The sequence below is a fragment of the Cygnus olor genome, chromosome Z, assembly GCF_009769625.2.
Source record: "Cygnus olor isolate bCygOlo1 chromosome Z, bCygOlo1.pri.v2, whole genome shotgun sequence".
NCBI classification, from domain to species: domain Eukaryota; kingdom Metazoa; phylum Chordata; class Aves; order Anseriformes; family Anatidae; genus Cygnus; species Cygnus olor.
Window position 1 is genome coordinate 17,830,956 of NC_049198.1, and position 26,184 is coordinate 17,857,139.

Genomic DNA, 26,184 nt, shown 5'->3' on the forward strand with positions numbered 1-26,184 from the left:
TTTACAGAGATACAATTTAATAGCTGGCACACATTAAATACAGCACAAAATTTCCACCCAGGTCATCTACCATTTGGTAGGTAGATGGAATGAAATACATTTTTATAAAATAATCTTTTAATGTATCTGTAACTGAAGCTTAGATTTCAAATTACCAATAATATGAAGTGACTCTTGTACAATTTTTTAGGAAACGTGGAAGACGATGTGTTATTTAAATCACTTTGTCTTACATTTAAACTTCACAGGTTTTAGTTACACTTAGAGTATTAATCCTGTCTATAAATATTAACAGAAAGATCCTTTTGCAGACCTGACTGGTATTTACTAAAGAGGTTCCAAGCCCACTCTAATATCTGTGAATCTTCTATTAGCCTGTTAAATGCTTAAAAAAATAAATAGTAATTGATGTTTTCTTCTACCTGAAAATGAAGACAGCCAAAAGAAAGGGAATTAGCAAGGCTTGCGGCAAACCATCAATGTACTACATCCTAAACTGTAGATACATACGGACATGTACGTGTATATAAGAAAAACTACATCTGTTCTTTCAGCATAAACTATTAGTAGACATTGAATTTATTTCCATCTATCACAAGCAGTTTCAAGATGATTACATACCTACGAACTAAGTTAACCAGTTTTGAAGAATGTGTGTCACTCTGGGTTCATTAGCTATCATTTAACAGACACAAGGAATTTGTTCTCCCAGATCAGACCAATAAGCTATTCTCGTGCCCTAACTCCAACCCTGATCAGTGTAAGGTGCAGTACAGGAAAGTGCAAGAAATTCTGAAGGGAATAATTTTGTAATGGCTTGTTGTCTTAAAATAATTCCTAAACTCTTCCTAGAAAACTAAAAACTGGAATGGACATGAATGGACTTGATGAGAAAATCAAAAATACAGGGTATAGTTTGAAAACCAAATGGAGAAGCTGTCACGTATTTACTGATTCTCAATCATATTTTCTAATATAGCAAAGGTTACAAATAGATATATTTATTATAAGCTGAGTATCCTAGCTAATTATCATTTTGATTTGGATGCTACCCAGTTTTCTCTGGAGTCCATTTGCATTGCTCAAGTTGCCTAACTACACGATAGAATTTTGATGCTACTATCTAGAAACATGTAAGAAACTTAATTTTAAAATGAGTTGTATTTTCATTATTTCCTTTGATAGACCTATATTGCTGTTTACATTGCGGTTACTATTTCTTTCAGGGTCCAAAGTGTTAATATTTAATTTGCACTAATTTCAGGTGAACTCCAAAAATAAAGAGAAAAAAAGACTAAATTGCTCAACAATTTCCTTCTAACCTTTTGAATTAGGCATTGACATCTTCTCCACACAATGAGGTGTCATATTTTTTAGCATTCCTAATTACACCAAGATAATGGGTTAATTATGCATCACAGAAAAAAAAAAAAGGTATTTTCTTGTACCTGTTTTACTTTGTTTACTTACTGTTTTATTAAATAACCTTATGTTCTTGTAATTTAAGCAAAGACACATTGAAAACCAGCTAGGGTTGCTAAGGGATGGTTATGTAAAATTCAAGTCCACGAAGCACAGCTTCATTATAAAGCCATAAAACTAACTATACACACAAGTTACTCCCACAACACTCACTATCTGTTCCCTCTGCAATTCAATCTTAATAAACTCCTGTAGCCACGCATCCAGATTTCTTCCATCTCAATGGTCCTAATCTGTCTTCTTTTTGAACTTGGCAGGCAGATATTCCTTTTATTCCTTTTTCTTATTCTACAAGGGTTTTTGTTTGTTTGTTTTGTCTTGGGCTTTTTTTTTTTGCCTTTGCAATATTAAGTCCTTCTGGTTCTTTTACATCAGCATTCATATTCAAATTTTTGCAGCTAAGATGCCTTTTAGCTGTTGTTGTGCCTGTTTCTATGCATCTTTTCAATACCACTCAAACTTTTTGTAAATAATCTGCTCTTACTACATAAACAACTCTCTTTGCTGATCTAAAAGGAAGGATTATCACCAGAAATAATTCCCATTATGTTAGTCTTTTGTATGCTAGCATATACCACAAAGAAGAACTGACCAATTATAAGAAATTAAGTATGATGTAATTTTCAGAGCTTCACTACCCCATTCTAATTTATATTATGTTCTCTATTCTGATTGTATAACAAGACTGCTCAAAAGCCAAAACTAAAGAGAAGAAAGAAACCTTTTAATGTCTGTCTCCAGTAAACTGCTATTGTCTGTTTCATAAGGTTCTATTTTATTAGACCACAATGTCTGCTCTGACTTTTGACATATTCCAAGTTGTATGCTTTCATGGATATTTCCCAATGTACAGCCAAACATGGAGAGTAAAGTTGGGTTAGCTTCAAAACAATACATTATTTATCTTCAAAAGCAAGATTAAGCTGAAGTTCTCTACTGCCATTGCTGTGTGTTTCAGAAGTTTACTTCTGGCAACACCAAAAGTACACACCATGGAATAAAGGCAGCATCCTACCTGTGGTAGACACTATATTCTCCGGGCTTTCGCTGCAAAGCTGTGACAGAAGACTTGTCTTGCCGGAACCAGTGAGGCCTATGCAAACCAAGTCATATTCAGGTCGTGGTGGTGGTGGTCCCTTGCAGCAAAGTGCTCTAAAACACTGCCAGGAGGAAACACAAGAGGAAGAAGTTACTTTTTTTTGCAACTATTTATTCAACAAGATTTTAAAATCAGATTTATAAGTTGAAAGGTGCTAGACAGAAGCAAAATATTATTCTAACTTACTGTATTGGCAAAATCAGCAGTTAATAGAGTGAGATCAGCTCAACTAAAATCTAGAACAGCTTTACAACAAAATTTAAATATACCTGTTAACTTTTCACCTAAACCTCATGGAGCTGGATTGAAGAAAGCGACTTGAATTTCTTGAATAGCATGAACAGTGCACATACAGTGAAATGTATGGGCTCTACTTTACTCTACAGTTGGGTATTCAAGAGTTTTCTTCCAGAAGGAAACTGGTAGAAAACTCCTGTGCTAACTTAATGCAGTACCTGCTGTGAACATCAAAGCAGCTTCTGAACAACTGCTGACCAGGCTTACCCTGTTGTCACAAGAAAGAATCAGAGAGCATTGCTCTACTGATTTCCTTCCTGGGCTTGCTTTGTCATGTGTGTAGAAGGAGGAAAGTACTTGTCCTACCCAACAATTTAAGCTGTTAAAGAATATAGCTTGAGAGAAATATATTTTGCTGGACATAGTTCTGGCCATAAAAATGCAGATCTCTCACTGTTCCCTGGAGAAGTGAATTAATCAGAACAAAGAATATAAATCACTTACACAAAGCCTACTTTAGAGTTCTGCTCACGTCTCTTAAATAATATTGCCAAAATAGGCCAGACCCATCCAACAGGTCTCTTAAGCCCTTAGTAAGGCTCATTATATACTTCTTTATACATTGTATGGAAAACTTTTACATAAAAAACTAAAATCATACCATTGTGGGATAGCTAGCAATTCTGTATTTAAGGTGTAAGTCCAAGATATATCCTCTCCACCCCAAAATATGTAAGTACTTTTCCCCAATATCTGCTATCTTCACATAAGAATACATCTACTATAACAAGTACCCGAAAATGTGTTTGTGCAGCCGTTCCTCCTCTCTCTCATGCCTTTTGTCTTTACATAGTCCTACCTTTTGAACCTCCAGCAACAGATATCTGAATCTCCACAACTATGCTGAGGGTGCGGCCGATTACTAGATTTAATTCATTTTTACCATCTTAACCACAACTAATCACAGCACTGGGTAAAGAAGCCCAGTCTTTACAAACACATTCTAGTACTTGTCTTTGTGACTATCCATCCCCTTTCACTGATGACAACTGCAGGAAACAAGAAACTGAAGAGAAGTTAGTAAGACACTGCAGCAAATAGCAGGTTCTGGGACCATAAGCAGGTCATCTAAAGATAACGTGATTATGAAGAGATAGTTCATTATGATTACAGAAGTTTTATTGGTTTCCTTCTGCACAGATGTTAAATTATTATATATGTATTGTAGCCATACCAGCAGCATGACTGAGGCTTTTTTTCAAGAGAATTCTTAATGTGCAATGTGTCACATTTTAATGGATACTTTTAATAATATATTTTAATTTTATAAACTTGTTTCACAGTCCTCCTGCTCAAGCTCAATGAACAACTCTACCATCAAAAACATCACTATACAAACAGAGCGGTAACTGCAGTCCTGTTTTCTCAGCAGCTTAAAGTTGCATGGCTCCAAACAAAACGAGGGATATTTAAGCACTTTGGCAGCTGCATCCAGCAGTTCCACAAGAACTGTGGAAGAGGAGAAAATTCAGTGGTCACAGACCAAGAAATAAAATTACATCCTATATTCTATTTTTGGTTATGAACAGAAAGTGCATCCTGAGATATTTCCTGAAGCATGGACTAAAGCTACACTATTATTTAAGATGTCACCATATATTACAGTACAGTCAGAAATGCACAGCGTTGCAAGTATCGTGTAAGGTGTAAAGAAGCCATTCCTAAAACCCAAAGCACAAACATATAAAAAATATTTAGAGTTGTTCAATCCACTATTAGCTCTCAGTTGTTTCCAAAACCAGGGTGCTCCATTTGAACAATACAAAGGATGTAAGAGAAATGCGTATTAATAGCCTAACTGGTCTTCAGATACTTCTCGTATAGGAACTGCAGTTCTCTTTCATAAATACCCAAACCTGGTATGTTCAACAACTATAGCTACTGGATGGGAGAAGAAACAAGAAAAGAGAGGTAAGAGTTAATTGTTTCTGGAGAAAAAAGAAAAAAAAAAAAAGGAAAGAGTGGATTTGAAAGTACTTAAAATAGAACAATACAGTATCTTGCAAAAATGTATGTGTTTAGCCAGTTTTGGAAAAAAGCATCTATTAACCCAGGAAACTGGGAGCAATTAGGTGCTGCAGTCTGCAGGAAAATGTACAATATTCAGTCCCACTGTTACTTTCATTTTACTAGCGTGTGTGCACATGCTGCGCGCGCAAGTTTAATGATATGTAAGAGGTAAGGGAAGAAGTCAGCCAGTCTTCCTCTTGCTTAGGGATTTCTATCCCAACCAGATTATTCCAGTTTTAGGTCGATCAGCATTTGAGCTGACAATCCTAGACAGTGGCCCTTTAAAGCCCCACAGAGGTTTCTTCTGAGAAAAGCATTAAATATTGCATCTATAGCAGGGGTGGCCAAACCCTTCTGACATATGTGCCGCTCAGAGATTGAAGCTTTGGGCAGCGAACATTCCTGAATTACTACTCTCTCCAACACATTACACTGCCTCCGGTCATTGAGTCTGTCTTCGCCTACTCATTGTACTTCTCGTTTCACTCTCCATTTTGGGGTGAAATACTCTATTATTTCTGTTTTGTTCTGGACCCATCTCCTGTCTGTTTCTTTTGTTGCCACTATTTAATAGGGACAAACAGAAGCAAGGGATTTCATGCTTAGTTGGTTAAACACACTCACATTCACGCAAAAATACCCTAAGTTAGTGCAACATCTAATGCTAACAAACCAAACGTCCAGGGTTCTTGAAATCCAGAATTAAGGCTGTAAAGCTCAACCATAATTCTGCTCTGCTCCCCTCCTCCTCTTGCCTGTATTTATGAATATAGCCTCCCTTCACTTTTTATTTTTCAATTAAGACGTTATTGAACAAATAGACTTTTAGTACCCAGCATGCATTTCTATTCAGAGGACTGGTTAATCATCTGAAGTTGCTACCAAAATACCAAGGAGAAAAAAAAAAAGTAAAGTTTACACATATTAGGCTCCATAATTCTGATATTGTACGAGATCACATAAGCACAAAGGAATCTCAAAACAAGAGATGATATAAAAGATAGGGAGAAAAAAAGTGGACAATTACAATACTAAAGATAGGAAACAACTGGAGAAAGCAGCAGAGTAATTGAATGCAAATAATGAAACATTCAAGGCACTTGAATAAAGTTACGCACAGCTAGGAGAGAGGAAAAACGGATATATAATAAACTACATTTAAACTGTGTCAATACATGCATAGTTAACCAGTGCTAGGTTAAAGATTGGACTCAGTGATCTTAGAGGCCTTTTCCAACCTAAATGATTCAATGATTCTATGAATGCCTTGGTGTTAAAACAGTACACTGGGATCTGTGCATTTGACTGTGTCAGTTACAGCCATAGACACTTCAGTTTCCATACTGCTGCACAGGTGGTATTAACTGCTGGAAAAAAAAATGATGGGAAGAGGAAAAAGCTACCTCCTTTAAGGCACGCAAACAGTGAAAATGCTTTTTTGTTTTCTAATCAACAGGATGATAAGGCCCATCTTCATCTACATAACAATGATGACGGCAAAACTGACCAGGTCACTACTCATTTGTGGCTACCACCAGAAATTAATACTCACATAGGCACTGCCATCCAGAAGCGACCTTCAGCACAGATAAAAATACTAAAACTGTAATCAGTAGCCTTCTTTGACAGACCACAACCTGATTTAACAATGATCACTATGCTCAGGCTCCTCCATCACAGTATGGACTAATAATCCTGGAAAAAAAACTGTAAGGCAATGGTAGTCCTTCTCCTTGAAACTATAAGCCAAAACAAATCACTAAACCTCATGCTCAAAGTGGAAAATGTAACTCTCTGACCTTAACCTCTCAGGCACTTCCCCATATATAACAGAAGAGCAGGAACAAAATTACAACCCTCCACTCCATTCATACTGTCCTCAAAGAAAGCACTGAGAAAAACAAACATCAGGTTCTGGATGTGGTTAGATATTCACTGTAGAAGTATGATGTAAAAGCCTACCAAAATAAAACAGCATATGCACAGGTCATGCTGAGTCAACAAAAGATCTGAACATAGGCACAGGTGCTACTCTGAACAGGAGACTTCACGGCAGTGACAGATCAAGCTCCAAGGGGGTTCTCCAACACTTCTAAGTTTCATCAAGTGTAGAACTATTGCTCAAGTTGTTTCATCCTTTCTGACAGTTTGCTTTCCATTTATTTCCCTGCACAGGAATAACTCACATTTCAACCCTTCAGTCCATTCAAATCTAACAGCAAGAGACAAAAGTAACAAAAAAGATGAACAGAAGCCTGATGAACAAAAGCCTTTGCAGTTTCACAACCTAAGGAAATATTGAAAAAGTCCTAAAAATCATTGCACAAAAGGCAGTAGCAACAACACAAAAATGGATAGTTAAGTTAAATGGAAAGTTAAGGATGTAACACTACCCGTCATTTCTAATTTCTAGTAAAGATAAAAAATACATACAGACCCCATCCCCCCCCCCAAAAAAAAAATAGCCTAGAGGTATCAGGCTTGCTAAAAGCCATCTCTTTACAGGTTCCCAGCCACAAAAAAAAAAAAAAAAAAAAAAAAAAAAAAAAAAAGCTTTTCCATGATTCACTTATGTTACAAGGTGTGTTACAGAACTGTGTTTTCTTTTGTTCAGCAAAGCAGGAATTATTTGTGTTCCATACTGGATCACAAAATCCAGAAAAAATCATATTGACCACCTGGTATCTTTTAATTTCTCTAAGTAACGCTGACTAAATGTCAACAGCACACTGTTTTTTCTTTCTTCGCCCAGAAAAAATATTTGGTACCCAAGACCCTAGACAGCCTTACTTTATACACACACTAGACACGGTATTACTTCTGTAATACTGTAAGAAAGAATTTATGGTAATAGTACAATTCAAATCCCATTTCCAAATGGGTATAGGAACCTAAAAGAAACAAAAATTAGAGAAATACTTCAGGTGCAAAAAATTAAAACTTGCATTGTATTACTTATTTAAAAGAAAAAAAACAAACCTGCTGCTGCCCTAATTCAAACTGCAATAGGAGTCTCAGTCCTCATGGTAAAAGCTCCCTCATCATACATGAAGTGAGATTTATGGGATCACACTGGGACTTATGCAGCAAGAGGGTCTGAAGAAATTTCAACTATGGTAAAATAAACACAAATAAATTCATTTGAAATGTAGTTGGAAAAAGCAGAAAAGGAGATGGCCAAGAAATGACCCAGGATGACAAGTGAGAAGTGTGCAGAAGTGTCTCAGTGAAGGCATAGGTGATACCATTTAATACATACCTGAGAAAAGTAACAAGATCTGAATTTTCATATACTGAGGTATACGAAAGAATACAATATATTGTAAAATTTCAGTAACATTATAGAAATAGACAAGCGCCAGAGATTTTTTTTCTATCAAGCTTCAGCCCACGCTTCCAGAATTGTTGGGCATCATAAGCAAAATTAAAAATAAACAACTCATAGGTTGTGTGCGAGTCTGAGTGTATATATATAAATATATATATATACATATATACATAATTTTAAAAAAAGAAACCTCAAGAAATTCCAAATGAGTTTTGAGGGAAAAAGAAGAAATATTTCATGTTTACCTGAGGCAATGTTTCCTCTGAGATTTATCCCCAGGATATGTCTTGTTCTTTCTTATGAAAGAATTCAAAACTAACATTTGCCATCAAATCTGAAAGCAAAGAGGACAAATCTCTAGAGACAAGAGACCAGACTATTTCCTCTGAAGTCCAGTCCTACTGAACACGTACATAGCTAGGTAGAAAGGCAAGTAAAAGGAGATTGTGGGTACCAGTCAAAGAAAAACTGTACAGAACAAAATAGTGGAGAAGGACCCAAATATCCCATTGATAAGGAATACTAGAATTACTTGGGAAACTACCAGAGAGCAAAATTAAACAGAATTGGGATAGTGTGACAGTACGTTAAAAATAAAAGTATAGTTTCTACTGTCATTTTTAAATCTATTTGCTCAGATAATAATTCTCTCTTTGCTCATATCATAAAAGAAATATAGCGTAACTATACCAGCCAAAACCAGGACACAAATTTAGGTACTGACCAACCAAGAAGTTAGCAAACTGATGAATGTTTGGTTGCTCTAAAAATTAACAGGAGGCAAAGGAAAGAAGATACTAGTTAAGACTGATGTAAAAAAAATAAAAATGTTACTAAATTAGAAACAGTCTATGCAGTTAACATTGAAATATAAGGAGTACGCTTTACAAATGTATATACAGTCTAACAGGAATTAATGGGAAGATTTAGATAAAAGGAAGAAGTGGACCAGAGAATAACGATAGCTTGATTTTGCAGGCGGCGCAAGTTTTACAGCCAAAGAATTCTGCTGCCTGGAACATTTAAAACCAGACTGCCTTCCAGCTCTACAAAATGAAGTAAAAATTACACTGATGTGGGCAGAGGCACAAATGGGAGATCTAAGGGATATGCTCTACTATCAATTCATGGCATACTTGGATTTGAAGTACTACATAGTCACGAGCAATGGGTATCTCTTATTCTTTAGGCTCTCTTTGCATGCTTTCATTCTTACATGCATTTTTCAATTTACTATCGCAATATACAACTATCACAGCATACTATATTTACAAAAATAAGAACCTCTAAAAAGGTATGTATTTTGACCAAAAGACCTAGGGAATAGGAAATATGTAGTAACATATACAGGAACCTCTCTTCCTCCCCTATATAGCAGAAGTTTTACTTGGCTAGCACAGCACATTACTACTGTGGGAGGAAATAGAAGACCAACCTAAACAAAAACCATTAATCCAAAATATACAATTGGAGGAAGGCATACAAATCTGAAGTACCATTAAAAATTCTTCAAATTTTAATCAATGACAGCTTCTTTGAATGTAAAAGTTTTTGCCTTGACCAAACTCTGAGGAAGTTAGATTTGAAAAACTTCAGCTATTTAGAACATCTCATGCTCCAACACAGGCATTGTGCACTTTTAATCTCTCCAGCTGCAAGGTTTTGGGGTTGTTTTTTGCTTGGTTGGTTTTGGTTTTTGTTTTATTTTGTTTTCCTGGTTAAGTATCTCTATCTCCCACCAAGTTTCTCAATTGTCACCAATCTGTTTTCTAATGAAGACCTCTCTATTTATTGGTTGTTTTGTACTTCTAGTACTGTAAAATCAGAACTGTCCAATTTGTCACTGCTGATCATACATGGATCAAGGACTACAGCCTTTAAACTGTCTCAAACAGAAACCAAACAGGAGCTCTGCTTGTAGTCCTTGAATATCTGGGGAACACAATTTGAGATGGGGATTCTCAGTTGACAGGAAGGAGAATGGACCATATGGAGGCAAGACAACAGTAAATATATGCTGTGCTCACAGGCTTGCACCATTAAAACAAAAACAAAACAAACAAAAAATACCATTCTTGTTCAAACAAGAATTTGTTTAATAAATATTGACCAAAACCTCTTCATCTATTTGAGTCAGGTTAAAAAAAAAAAAAAAAGGAAAAGAAAGAAAAGGGTAAAGAATGTTTTGCAGATAAATTCTGGACACTCTTAAAGGTTAAGCTGCCTCTCAGAGGCCACAACTGGATTTTAACTTTTGCAGGGGAGAAAAATGGGAGCTGGCAAGAAAAAGGTTTATTTTTCATTAAAAAACAGACTATCAAGGCCTTACTCATGAGACAGCCTGCCACACATCTATGCCTACTCACAGGTACGTCAGCATACCCTCTTTGCAGCACAGACAACCCAAACCAACAAGTTTCTGCTAGTGTAACTATAACCACTCCTTATCAGTTAAGAGGCATGAGATACTTCAAGCCACACAAAGGTATTACTATGCCAGATTTTTATTTTTATTTTTGTGGAAAAAAATCTGCTTTTAGTCTCAGAGCTACTGCAAATCTTCTGGGTTGATTCAGAATCTTTCATCTTTGCGTAGGTGCAAGTACTTTGCATTATAGCAAGCACTTTCACAGGGAGCAAATGTCCCCAGCCTGAAACATTCCTGTGCCACCACTTTCCCAATGCTATTGCTTTTACTGACAAGTTGTTGGGTGTCTGTTTTTCAGGTAATAATTACACAGTACTTCTATAAAAATTCTCTTAAGTTAAAAAGGCAACAGGTTGCTGCTTAAGAATATCTCATGTTGGTGAAATATAATCACAAATCCAACCAGAAATAAACTCAACATGTAATTCAGATAACTGAGCACAGCTCTGGGGTGCTCAGTCCCTTGTCTGCTTTAATGCACAGCTGTAAGAGATTTAATATTTATTTTAAGGAACCTGCAGACACCTCAGTAAAAACTGACTCACTGCTGCTTACTGGAACAAAAATTTTACCATTTAATCTAGATCAGTGTAAATCTTGCCAAGATGGGAAACTCCTCCTTCCACTGGCTAGAGAGAAAATTTCACCAACAACCAGGGAGAACTGCAATAATGATGAGATTCTATCAGTGAAACATAAGCAATCTGGAGTTGGTGGCATAATTCAGATTAAGACAATGAATAAAAACAGGCTTAAGAAATGGAAGATGGCTGGTTTTAAGACTAAGACATATGATCAGTTGTAAAAGCAGAATTTAACTCAACCTTTTTGTGTTTAAAGTTGGTTGTTGTTTTATTTTTCCCTTCTTTTACACTCGCTTCCCTAATTAAAGACTGACAGAATAGGTTTGTGATTTTTGTTTGTTTGTTTGTTTGTTTTAAAAGGAAGTTTGATATATCACATATATCAAACATATGACATATAACAGCTTTTACAGCCAGGCTTAGGTAACGGCCAGTCACCCACATACCATAAGATCAGTATTTTTGAAATGTAAGGATTGCATACAGAGTATGAGAAGAGATGCACATAGTTCTTCTCATGCCATAGGGATTTTTCACTTAAGAGGAAGCATTTATAGCTCAGAAGTATTTCTCCAAAGCAATTTATAACAATGAAGAAAGATGATAAGGTACAGAACATATTATACCACTTTACACAAGGAGTGCAGAACAGTCTGATTATGTTATTCAGTAATAAAATGCAGAAGTGTAAGATTTAAAAAGAAACAAACTGCAGTAAAACATCAAACACAGATCCTAATACTGATAAAAACACCGGAAGTATTTTACTGTCCTAAATAATAATAACACAGTCTTCTTTATTTGAATCAATATTTGAGTAGTCACGTTTTTTCATCCTTGCAACAAATTTTTAAGCTTGCATCATCGAGTTTATTGCTACAAAAGCATACAATCACAAATTACACCCTATAGAGATCAGTGCTTAATCAGGAAGAAATGACAAGCTATAAAAGTAGGGAAAGACATAAAAAAAAATATTTCAGGAAAAATGTCTTATCAAAAGCATTCATAAAATTAAGAGACATTAACCGTTGTTTCCTAGTGGGCTGTACAAGATCCTCACCTGGCACCTAGGTAGCATCATTGTGCACACAGGTGAACCTTCACTTGTTCTTGTTTCCTACTCATTTTCTGCAGTTAGTTATAAAGCTGAAATAAACAAGAAAAAGCATGCTGTTCACTGTTCTCTGGCAAGAGAGAAAATTTCTGGTGCCTGATGTAAAGTATGAGCCTTGGTCGTTTCTGTCTCCCGAAACAGAACTGATATGTGCAACTTATTACATAGCACTACCTTCACCTTTAAAATGCCATGGAAATCAAACTAAAAAACATAGAGCAAAATATATATATACATTTAAAAAGTGCAAGCCTGACCACTGCACAAACCTCATCCAGTCAGGCACAATGCTGAAGCAGAAATTCTCCTCCCACTCCTAACTATGCTGCTTAAATCTTAAACTTTACCTCAACAGCTTCTGTTTTCCTGTTGAACTTCCTAAGATCCTTAGTAAAGGAAATTAAAAAAACTTAGATCTTTTAAGCAATCAAGTGTACTCTCTAAACATTTTGATATTTTGATGGAAAAGAACAGAATACTCAGGCAGACATTTCAACATCCAGCAAAACATACGTAATTCATGGGAGCATATGTTTATTGAAGTTCACAAATCTAAATACATTTTCCTAAAAAAACGTGAAAGGCCTTTGATTATTATGTTGCAAACTGTGCATTCCAAAATTAATGAGCCATTACCCAATTCTTTAAATTGAGAAACTACAATGAATTGGCTTTAAAAAAAAAAAAAATAAAATAAAAACTTTATTCTTAGAAACAAGCCAGCAAATTTTATTACAACTATTTTTACATCTAGCTATCCTCACAAAGCTGAGGATAATGTAATTCTGAATAGGATGTAAATGTCAGCCAAAAGCTGAAAAAAAATAATAGGAGTAGGTGCAGGAAAGGGAAAAACACAGTTGTTATTAATGTATTACTTCTAGTGAAATACCACTGAAGTGCAGTGTGATCCAAACCACACCACACTGTGAGCAAAGCAGCAAAGACCAAGTCCCATAAGCTACAGAGAAGTAACAACTACACAGCATTTTTATCATTATTTTTTTGTTCAGACCTGGAATTTGGTTTTGGTACAGATTCAACCTTCTTTGTTCAAAAGAAAAGAAGTTCCTTGGCATAGCAACATGGTCTAATAATAATAATTTCAGTGCTTGTTTTCTAGCATGACTGAGATGTCCATCTAGAACAAATAAACTACAGTCATTTAAAATAGCTTATTGTTCAAGTACACAAGTAAGCTGAGAGGTCTCATATTTGACTCTTATCCATAAGCAGGAATAAAAATGTACTATTTAGCTGCAGTTTAAATATTTGAAGATTTTTCAGCTGGGGACATTTTGCACCCTTAAACAGTAAAAGCAGTTAAGCCGTCTCCATTAAAAATCCTAGAAAAATAACCTTTACAAATAAAATGAAGATAAAGTTCTACGAGACCATAAATTGACTTGAAAACATTCACTGAAAAAAACATATTGACAGCAGCAAGCAAAGTGTTAAACAGTATAAAACCAGGTAAATATTTTTTCACTAAGCATCCATATGAAGTCCATAGTATAAACACTAAAACCTACTTGGACTTCCAGGCAAACTTAAGTATTTTAATGACAAATGTATCATGAGTCTTCTTCCTGCTGTCTACCACTTTTCTCTTCTGCTTAAGACTTGCATTCCAGCCTAATAGCAACATATTTTCTACTCCAATCAACCATACTATTCAGTGGTATTTCCTAGAAAAAATTTTCTTCTGTCAGATAAATAGAGAAGAAAATCCTTCAGGGACAGCTTGATATACCACAGATTCCAGTTGAAATAATACTGAAACAAGAAATTAAGAATTTCCTTAGTAAACCCACCAGCACAAAAAACGGGGTAAAACCATAGGCATTTCAGCAAAACTCAATTCTACCAAGCATGCAACTTGAATTTCACTCCATAATTTTAAATAATTGATTCAGAAGGAGCAGAAAAGTCATGCTGGTGAAAGGCCGACTATAATAAAATAAACTGAAAAAGTCTATACACAAAAAGCAGTATGGAATTGCACTACTACATGATCACGTATGTTTCAATTGAAAAAAAAAAAAAGCCAACTTATAAGTGGAATTGTAGAAGAGTGGAGTCCTTTTCATTATTTTCTAGTTAAAATCATTCAGTGGTACCTGATCAGAAAAAAACAGTGACAAAAACTTTACCGTGCAAGTGACACACACAATTCTATTCAGACATATTCTTTCTTTGAGAAGCTACTATACTTTCATCCATCAACGATTAAACACTCCATTTAAATTAAAAATTTCAGAGCAACTCATTGATCAGCGTGCTCATTCTGTGTTGCCCATATTTTCAGGAATTAGACCTGCCCGTTTTCCCATCTTTACACATGTTCAAAGAATTTAACATTATTTGACTTATTTATTTGTCATCAATGAGTTAAGATTTTTGGCAGGCCATCCTCGGTAGTAGCTTTGAATTTCCCCTAAGTGCTTATTATAGAAGACTTATTTTAACTGGAATTAACGCTACCTTGTAGCTCAGACACTATCTAAACTTTCTTTTTTTTTTTTTTTTTTGTGCATTGCTAGCATGCCAAGTGAAGGACAATGTGGTATTTGCTTAAGGTAAATTAATATGCATTATATGTTACACATACTGGACATTCTTTTGATCTTAATTTGAAACTATTAATCCTTCTAAAGCAGAGTAAGACTGTCTCCATATGCTTGGTTTGTGTGCTTTGTATCTCTGGTCAGCACAGTAAGAGCTAAAGAAAATTTTAAAAGAAATTCTTTGCCAGTGACAATAGAGCAAAAAAACAAGCAAGATCTCCAACACTTAAAATTCCACAAATGCTAACCATATTTAAAAACTAATATTAGTCTCACTCTGTATTTTAAATTTCTGCAATATTCATTAGTTCCATTGTAAGAAGCATCATAAGCAAAAGACTGCTTGTCTTGTAACGTTTCCTGTGTTGGATGTACTATAGATCTACTTTGATACTGTAGAATATAGAGGGATTTAGTCAATCTTCCCAGAAAGAATCTCAGCAAATGCAACCATTTCAGAGACTCATTAGCTGCTCATTAAAATGTCTTCATTACTGATATCTTAGGACAGTTAAAACAAAATACAGACTGCATGGATTTCTTTTTAAAGAATTTCTTGACTTAGTTTTTGCCATTAAAAGTCAAAACTTAAAAACATGAAAAATCATGCAGGTTTGGGCTATTTTACATTGTTTATCATGTGGCAGAAGCTTTGGATATACCCGTTAGCATTTCATACTCATTGGATTAGGCATTGTCCGCATCATGAATCTTACTCTTTGACATGTAACTTTGCCCATCCTCAACACATGGAACTAGGGACCTGTTGAACGATGTAAAAGTTTCACTCAGAAAACTGAGCAAGCTTAGGAAATATTCAGTGTCATGAGGGTGAGGTCTTCTACACTACTTCAGGGGTTTTCGATACATAATCTAGAAATTATACTTTTCTCTGTACCAGCTGAGGCAATTACAGAATTTTAAATTCTGTTTAAAAAAAAAAAAAAAGATTTTAAAACACCGCAGCAAGTTCCCACCATTTTTTCTAAACATATATATCGCATAATAACATGGGAAATTGTGCTTCCTTCACCTGAGTCAAAGCTTCAATCTGAATACCCCAAGAAAAATGTTTCACTATTGCAAGACTGCTATTTCCCTGTTGTGGTTATCCTGCAGTCACATTATGCCATTTTAAGCTGTACTGCATGGTAAGGACCAAGTGTTCCTTTTCAGCACCTACATGTAAATGGGGCCCACCAAAACCAACTGTACGTGTGAGGCAGAGGAGACCCTTACCTATGGTGTAGCCTCATTCCTTTGGGCAGGCAGGGGGCTGGTGGTGGTGGTGTTGCTCTGCTGTTGGCAGGGTCTTTTTTTTTTTAATTTTATTTCGCAATAGCCAATTTTAGACACTGGTACGCTGAGGCTTCCAGATCAGACTACTGAAAGGACTGCCACACCCTCAAAAGCGGAGGAGGGTTTTTTTTGTTTTGTTTTGTTTAATTGGGAACTATTTGTAGTACTCCTGGATGCTTACATAGTAACAGTAGCTAAAAACCCTTGCCATCTTTGGCTGTCCTAGAGACTGCACCCCTTCTCAAGGAATGTGGATTCAAGCATAGTTATCCATGTATTCATCACCTCCAGGCCGAGTATCACCACGCGCTACACCCCGGGGATGAGACGTTTCAACTGAATCAACAGGCAGAGCACTCAGCTAAACAGCGCGTGGAGATTGCTCATCCGCGCCAGGCTGGCTTCTGGTCTACTACCAGATTCTTTCCAAGATCTGCTTCTTGATTTCATGCTAATGAATGGGAGTGGATCCATTTCTCCATGAATTTCTGTGATGATGGCAGTTGAGAGATCACTGGTATGGGCCAAGTCAGGGGAGTGAGTCTCATTTCCACAGCAGCTGACTTCAGCAATGAAATTCTTGTGGTGTTCTCTCAACCACAAAACAATTATTAGTTCAGCAAAATTTCATTTGCGATAGCATTGTGATTATAGGAATAGTTTCAATGCCTACAAAGAGAAGAATGGAAATCACCATCTCAGAGTACTATACCCAGTTTCACTAGGCATTCGTATCACGTTACTGCATATTTTGAGCATGTATGCCTGCAACATTTTTGTCTGAATGAAAAATGGTATTTAAGAAGTTGTGCAGAAAGCTTATGAAACACACAAAAAATGCTTCCTCATATAGAAGAGCATGGAGGGGCCAAAAAAAAGGTAGAAGATTTCTTTTGCCCATTTCTACAATTTGCCGGTTGGAAAGTAGCTAATACAACACAGGTTAAAAAAAAAAAAAATCAAAGCAGAGACCATTCCACAATTTACATTCCCCATGTCCCTTCACCCCTCTTCACCTCCCCCCAACCCTCCAGCTGGTTCTAGTTTTCTGCTTTATTAGAGAAGCTACTCACTTCACTAATCTGCACTTTTGTTAATCAAGTCTTGTATTAAGATTTATTTTTCAGCCTTGATACCAGATTTGTAATACTTGCAATTCATATGTAACTCTAGACACGAAGAACGCTATTGTACCACTGCAGAAAAACAACTACCTTGCACAGGTTTTAGAAAACAGTCATTGTAGATCCTGTGCAATATTTCAAAAACTCGAGTGCATCTGGACCAGGCACAGGAAGAGAATGCAATGTTGTACCTTTTCAAATGCTGGATTTTACTGTTTTAGAAATAAAACAAGTCATGTACATTACACAGCCATGGTGGGCCTAGACAGCTTAACTGAAAATGCCAAGCTACACACTAACAACAAGTGATACTTGAGCCATTTCGATAACACACAAAAAGAAGCAAATATGAATTAGGAAGTGGATTCTTACTACTCCCATACATTACACAAATGCGTGATGCAAGTCAGCCTAAATTAACTAACCTATGTTTGAAAATTCACTGAGTGCTTATTTACCTAAACTGCTTTTAAATCAATTTTAATTAAGCTGTAACATGTGCTCAGACTAGGCTGTAGCTCAGCACGTACTTACTACCAAAAAAAAAAGCATAAGGAAACAAAACAGAAATCTATGAAGATCTTGAAAACACCACTTATCCACTTGATAGCAATTAGAGAAAAATCTACCTGGAGACCAGAAGGAATTAAGACATCTATTTTCATACAGTTGATTATTTTACCATGAAATTGAGGCTGCCCGGCTATGTGAAGATAGCAGCATACTAACATGTTGCTGTCTTCTGGTTCTGTAGGCTTTTTAGTGTCTTTGTTGATGCCCCGAAGTTTCCTATTTGAAATGTGAAATTAAGATCAGTCAGTCTCACAACTCAGAGCCCTAAATGCAGAACCACATTAAAAAAAATAAATATCTTGATTTCCCTTTGTTACTTACAAAAGCACTACCATTCCCCGCTTTCAGAACAGGCATTTGTTAATGCAAATGCATCAGGCATCACACTTTCGCCTTATGTTTCAGACTACAATATTGCCAAAAGTACATATTTCTGTTTGTTCAAATGTATTTTGTACTTATACTGCATGTGGCGTAAAGAAAGTGCCAAATCTCAAAAATCATACTGCAGCCTAAGCTGCACCCTCTGCTAAGAGAAATCTCATTTATAAAATCTAACAAGACCACAGCAGTACAAACACAGAATAATCTTCCAGACAATCTAAAGCTATTGAGATATCCGGATAAATGTAGTGGGAACTTTCAGAAGAGATACTTGCAGCTGTAAATGCAGCGAGGACAAGAAACAATGGACAAATTGAAACCCGAGAGGTTCAGACTGGATATAAGAAAATACTTTTTCCCCGAGGGAAAAACAGTCCAGCAGTGGAACATGTTGCCCAGAGGCTCTGCAGTCCTTATCTTTTGAGGTTTTTTCCCCTTGGTTTTCAAAACCAGAACTGAACTGGATAAAACCTTGAGCAACCTGGTCAGACCTCAAGCTGACACACACACACACCCCACTATTTTGACTATGAGGCTGGGCTATAGATCTTCCAAGATCCCTTCCAACCTCAACTGTCCTGTGAACACAGTACAAATTCTACAGAGCTCTCCTCTGATCTTTCATCTATGTAAGACATCTATGTGACAACATTTTCCAACAAATACAGTTTGTAATTGATAGTGTCCTTACAAAGCTACCATTGCTGAAGAAAAATAAAATATAAAATAAAATCAAAGGAGGTTGAGCTACTTATTGATTTGGGCAGACTCCCACAGCCTACTGGCTCCAGTGTAGGCATGTTTATTCACAGCCAGTTTTGCCCAGGTGCTCAAACCTAAGCACCCACATCAGCTTAGTCACAGGGTGAGTAGCCACTGCCCAAGTTACTGTTCCTTTACCAGTGAAAGCATTTCTAGAGATGTATCACAATGGTGTGTTTTTTTTTTTCTTCTTTGTTTTTACGGTAAGGGGGAAAGAGAAGCCTCCCACACTAACTGGAAAGGAATCATCAAGCATCTGTCTGTGCTTCTGGGGGAGCTGTGGGACAGCTCTGAAGGATTGCCAGATTTATTCTGTATCCTCGTTTGCAGGGTAGGCAGGTTGCCAGCCCAAGTTAAAACAATACCTGAGGTCTAGTTTATATTCCCAGCTGGGCCAACTAGCTAGGATTTAAAACACTTGTAAATTTGGGTGTGAGGGCTGTGTGCGTTGACAAGGGAATTAGGCCATGGTACTAGAGAACTCTTCTTTCAATTCAGAATCCACTCAGGCAGCTCCACTGTCCCTCTCACCCTGTTTTCCCCTGAGTGAGGGCAGAGAAGAGCAGCGAGGGGCTGGGGCAGCAGTGCCAGCCTGCTGAGAGAGGTGGTGGTGGAAGCGCTAAGGGCTGGGATGCCCCAGCTCCATGCTCCCTGCTAGGACCACAGAGGGCAAGGTCCTGTGAGCATCTTTGTGCTGGCAGGGTCAGGCTGTTCTTCTGATTTTTAAAAATCAGATCCACCTCTCAGCTGCCTGCCTGCTGTTCACCACTTACCACACTCCTCTGCCTCCATTCCTCATGCAGTTTCCACAGATTGTTTTCCCCTCCCAAGTCACGACTTACACTCTTTGCTTTGGGAAGAAAGGGGAGATGACACCATGTTCATTCTTAGCTCATCACCTGTCATCAAAATCTCCCCCCAAAAAGACAAACAGATGATAGTGACTCCCCCAAACACAAAGCCCATCAAAACATCCTAATGTGTGCTACTTGCACACCTCCTGCGGCAGGCCACACTGTTGGCCATCTCCGTCCCAAAGAACACACTGTAGAGGAGATGCCCAACACAGCCTCATCCCGCTGCATGCCTCTGGCCATTACAACAACACACAGCCAGCAGCTCCTCAGCTTTTCCTCTCTGCTTCAGCTGCGTGCTCATGGTGCAGATCCTCTGCCACCATGGCACCATGGGTCTTTCACTTGCAGAACTAATGATGTTTTGTAACGCACCAACCTACAGCACTTACATGGATGCAGACAGTGCAACATACAGTCCTCGTCTGGGTCTTAGCTAGGCCAAGTGTGTTATTACCCCCTCTACTACCTTCCGTAAGTTTAGGCTACCCTAAAAACGTACTTTAGGGAAATAAGGAAAATAAAGCATGCACCTTTTAGCTCATCTCTTATAAATTCATTTCTAATAAGCAAGAAAGTTTTGTTCATATCAGTAAGTCATATCCACTGAGGTAGTAATGTCTCTATAAATAATCTATTGTCCTCCTGGAGAAGTAATGATTCTCAAAAACTTAAAACTGGCCATATAGTATCTTTTAGTTGATTGAGACAAGTTAAGACAGCATAAAGAAAGAAAGACTTCATCCCAGGTTTTCACCGTATCAAACTAAAACCAGAAGTATGCTAAAAGGAAAGTTTCAATTCCCAAACTTCAAAGAAAAATATCTCATGTAAAGCCTCCAAGGCCAGGTAAGGTTTTCTAATGCTGCTTGAGTAAGAAATAAGAAGTAACCAAGTATAACAGTCTTGAAAGAAATACCATCTGTATCTAGTGTATATAGGTACACATTTCACAATGTCTGGTTAAAACCAGAACAGCACTATAGTGAAGTTAAAATGCCTACTCAACTGTTAAAATGCTGTATTAATTTTAACTGTATATAGAAAATTTACCAACTAAAATATCTCAGTGTATCATATGCTTATTCTGATAAAGTCAGACTACAAGAAGAAAAATCAAAACCAAAGAAGTCTGTCTTGCTCTACCTAAAGAAAGAAAACAATGTTGTATCCTCCCTCCACTGAGGTATGAAAAGATACTGTGTGGAGACAAAGTTTGACAAACTGTTCTTCCCAGCAGTCATAGATAACATCCCTAAGATTTTTATTTTTTAAAAAGGGAAAAAACAAGAACAGCTCTCCACACTCTCCTCATAAAGGAAATGAGTTCTTATTCTGCTGTTCAAGATTTACTTCTCTGATATCTTGAGTTCCTTTCACTGAAATACTTGCACAGAGGAAAGTTGTGTAACAGCGAAAGATGTTCAGCACACATAAATCACAGAAATCTATCCAATAAACAAAGGTTACACCATCACAATCTCTGATCACAGATTTGTGAAGAACAAACTAGCCGATTTTTGCAAGATACAGGGGTATGCTGCCGCTGTGTAACAGGGAGGTTGTGAGCCCCTAAAAAAGATGGCACAGGGATCACGTGTGTGCTTCTCAAGGATCGTGAACTGCCTTCTAGAGAACCGGCTCTGACTTCCTGGAGCTGCCTCTTGTCAATGAATGTATCAGACATATTTACTTTCTTCCAATGTCACAAAGCTCCCTTCAAACAAGGGAAACAGCAAGAGCAGAGAATTAAGCTGTCTAGAAAATGGCTTTATATTTGATCAAATTCTTGTTCTTATTCATGATCAGTGGTAATTATTCTCATTTATAGCAAACAGGGGGGAGACTTTCCAAAGCACGTACCATAGAAAGACTTGCAAATCAATACAAGTGTTTTGTAAAATTGGTTGTTAATTAAGTGGTAGCATTCTCCAAATATACAGTTTACTATAACATCTGGATTGTTTCATCAGCCCATTACTCCCTTTGCTATTTCTGAAATATCCTTATAACAAGCAAACATTTTCAGAACATGCTCTGGCATGTTCAAGCCCACAGGTCACCACTGCAGTTCAGCTGTTTGAAATTTCCACAATCTCATTTCCACCATCAAGTGTATATGCATGTTCAGCTACCTCTACAAACTTCCACAACACTCCTGCTTAGCCTTGCCACCACAACACAAATTCTTCATGCACTTAAAAATAATTAAAAAACAAAAGAAGCAAACAAAAAATACACCACATTTGGCTTATTTTAAATATGCTCTTCTCAAAATTATCTCTCCCCTGGTCAACCATCAGTGGTTCTTACATTGCATAGTAGCTATGACCCCTACATTTGAGGTGGCATGATCAAAGGAGCCCTGGCCAGACTTGGAAAAACATTTCCACTGAGAATGGACATACTGCCTGTCAAAAGGTTATTCCCACTGTGTACGGGGAGCAGCTCATATTACTGCAGTGTAACATGAAAGTGCAAAATCTAGCCATAGTAATCCACATACATGTTTTTCTTTCCAAAAGGGGCATATGGGAGACACTGACTGGAACAGAACATCCATATTATCATTTGAAGGGAGGGGATGGACAGGAAAGGGAAAGTTTCCTTAATCAATCCAGCTGTACGAACCAGACTCTTAAAAAAATCCTTGAAAAATTCTGCCTCTTACCATAGTAATTACTTTTTTTTTCTTTTAGTTAAAAATTTATTTATGCAAATATACATCTACATGTAGATAATCACACACATACACACGATCAGACTTTACACTCTGCGGAAGGCAAAATAACTTCGGAGGCGTAAATCTTAATGTCAATGACAGGAAGGCTTTGGTGAACCATTACCATAAATCTGACAAACGCTAATTTGATGGGTGGCTGTATCTGTCTGCTGCAAGACCAGTCTAGACAGTCTATTGAGAAATCCTAAAACACAACTGTTTGTTCCCTGTAACACCATCTGGATATGGCAATAAGAGCCGACCCAGTGCCATTCACACATGGATCAAAGCACATGCTAATGCCATCATGAAGTCATACACATAAAAAATTCAATCTGAGAACTCTATGCAATTTTCCTAAGTCCTCAGTGAGGAAACCTCAGACTTAGCGCAACTCAAGCTAAGTGCATGAAGAGGGGGAGAGGGTGGAAAAAAAGAAGAGAATATTTAATGAGCTTGGCCTTCCCGAGGAATGTTAGGCCACCCATTGTATTGGAAAAGGCTCATGTCACACTTCAGTCATGGCACCCATCAGGGTGCCCCTTTACAAAAATTGATCCGGAGGTTTTTGTAATTACCTGTTTCAAACAGAAAGAGCGCCCAGAAATACAAGAAGGTTTCCAAGGTGTAAATCTCGCATTTTATTATTGAAGACAGAACCAGCAGAATTTTTAATATTGCAGACAATATTGAGAACCCCTCTCATTAAACTGCACTGTGGCACTAGATCAAAGCACCAAGGGCCCCCTATTGAACTTCTCTAAATATTACAAACATAAGAGCAAGTCTGGCTATGCAGAAACTAAATGTAAAGCCAATTTTAATTCTGCCTCCAAAAAATAAAACATGGCTTCCCATGATACAGCTTAAGAACTGTAGAGAAAGTACTATATAGCTATACTGCAAACTTAGATTGACAAAACTTCATCCACTCCAAAAAGAAAAAAAAGCTACCGATTTTTTTTTTCCTCTACAGCTAACCAAGAATTTCTGCAGGGTGCTTTTAAAGTACTGCCAGTCAAGAGATCTTTTAATTTTTGTTTAATGTAATGCATTGTGTAACAAATTAAACAACCCACAAGACATTTGGCTTTTTAATAATATCCACCTTTTCATCTCCACCCCCCCCCCCCCCGTAAAGTATCTGCTAATACTAAACTTCCTGTAAAAATTTCTTCGCAGCCTTTTGACCATTGAAACTGTATGTGCTATCTCTCATTTAACTTTGTTACGTTTTTTTTTCACAAATCAATTTGTAAATGTTTATGGCAAGCAGTCTTTAAGAATTTTGGAAAAAACTATATTATGAAGCTAGTTTTGCTTTTTGTCCTGATCATCTTCACTATCAGCAAAGGCAGGTTATGGTAAAAGTTTGATACAAGCTGTAAAAATTTGCAACCTATGATTTGAAAGCCCTTTTCTCTAATCTTTTCAAAGCAATCAAAATATTAATATGCAAGTATTTCATATAGAAAACATTACGGCAAGACCACAATTCTACCTCCTCAAATACTTTTCTTTGTAGATTTTAAAATAACAACTGGCAAAATTTATTTCTGCCATCATAAGCAGTTCAATGCGAGTTAAAAAACTACTAAAACCCCATTTTAAGTGTTTACAGTAATGTAATGCCAGCAACTTCCATATTCGCAGAAACAGAAGTTACACATTAGCAAGAAGAGCTTGCTATAAAATACTGTATTCCTAATGTTTCATAAAATGAATCTAGAAAAATAAGCTCCTCAGTTCCTTCACAGAACCTGCAAAGATCCTGTAAGTCTACACACGCATGCATGAAGAAAAAAAAGTTAAAGAAACAACATCTAAACAAATTATTTAATAAAACACTCAGTCTAACTTGAAAAACAGATACTTTTATGAGTACAGTTATTAAGTCATAACAGTTCTACTCTGGTGCATCACAAATACAATTGTGCAGAAGTACACTCTACATTCCCCACATATTCTGATTCAGTACTTCCATGGAAATTAAAAATTAAATTAAATTAATTAAAATTTAAAGGTCTAAGTTCTCTACACGATTCTTAATAAAAACTTCAGGAGAGAAATAAGTTTGGACTTTTACAGAGATTACACACACTGAGGAACTTTCTGCTAATGTGCTATCAGAAGGGCCAATTCTAATAACTTTTTTTTTAATGATGTGGATTAAATACTATTTTTTTTTTCTCTAGTGGACTAACTCCAGGAGGAATTTTTATTTATTTATTTTTTTCAATCAGATGATTTTAGGGCAAAAAAATTGATCAATTAGCCTTTCCCTTCAAAGTGTGCTCATGGGCAGACAGCAAAAAAATCTCCAGTTTCCGGTACTAGAAAAGTCAAGAGGGACTGGCTCCGATTTAAGACTCAAAAGACTGATAAACTATGAGTCATCAAGTTTTCAGACTGTAGAGATGTTTCAGTATGGGGAAATGGGAAATTTACAGGAATGCACCATGTATCACTAACCAAGTTATTTCTGCAAAAAGCAAATTCCCCTAGAGGGAAAAAAAAATAAAAGTTAGGAACATATATACTGCAGTGGCTTCTGATTACATTTGGAATGGCATTAAGTGGCGTTACACTAACATTAGTTTTTTTCATCTGTGAATTACATCCAGAACAGGTAACCAAAGAATACAAATGCACTTAGCATCTATTAATAAAATACCTATACCATCATCCCCTCGCTCCAAATTTCAACACGGATCATAGTCTTTAGGGAACTGACCTACTTCTAGATAGAGCGATATTTAACCTAACTATTCATATTTCAACAGCAGACGTGTAGTGAAGGGCATGTTACACAGGATTTAACATTTCTGATAATACACATTCAAGCAGTGCAACAGGACAGCACTGCCATCTACCGTTCACTGCCACACCAGAAACCTTTCACAATCTGACCTACCCTACAAAGTCTCTGACTTGAAAACACCACCTCTCCTAACCAGCACACGAGACAGGGAAGGATCGAAGACTGAACCTTGACAGTATCAAGAGATGCACCCGCATCAGTAAACTCTTCGGGTAATTCTATAATTCTACAAAAAAAAAAAAAAAAAAAAAAAGGGAATAAAAGGGAAGGGTTTTTTAATGTAATGCACAGAAGCACAGAAGCGAAGAGCAGGGCTAAAAGAGCTGTAACTGCTCCCACGAGCAGTTCTTCCAGTGGCACATAGCACTCCGGGTCACCAGACAGCTGTAGAGTGCCCTCTTCTGCTTTCCCACAACATTGCTGTACCCCGTCTGGATACGCAGTCTTCCATGCTTCAGTCCTTTGCAGCATTTCCATTTTTTCTGTCCTTTTCAGGGTATAGACATTGAAGTATGTCAACCATAAATGTTCGTATCCTGAGAAGCTATCAATTTCCCCACATACAAACATTACATGGCCACCCAAATTACATACCCACTGCTGAAAGCACAATCATTAATGTTTCCAATTTTAACATAGCAAATTTATTTCTACCAAATGCTACAGACTCAGATTGTACCTCCATTTAAAATATAGCTGGCAGATAAAACCATGCATCAGCTAATAAAAAGAT

General features: G+C 36.9%; 1 protein-coding gene across 6 annotated transcripts in view; it reads right to left on the bottom strand.

Moving 5' to 3' along the window:
* The window catches only part of ARL15 (ADP ribosylation factor like GTPase 15), a 215,377-nt gene that overhangs the window by 134,976 nt on the left and 54,217 nt on the right, over positions 1 to 26,184 (bottom strand). For 5 of the 6 annotated variants that reach the window (XM_040542264.1, XM_040542259.1, XM_040542258.1 and 2 more), the window contains one exon: positions 2,498 to 2,642. In XM_040542264.1, coding sequence (XP_040398198.1) covers positions 2,498 to 2,642 — 145 coding nt within the window. Of the gene's footprint in view, positions 1 to 2,497; positions 2,643 to 12,291; positions 12,378 to 13,877; positions 14,113 to 26,184 lie in introns of those variants that run through there. The other variant, XM_040542262.1, reaches the window with a different exon arrangement.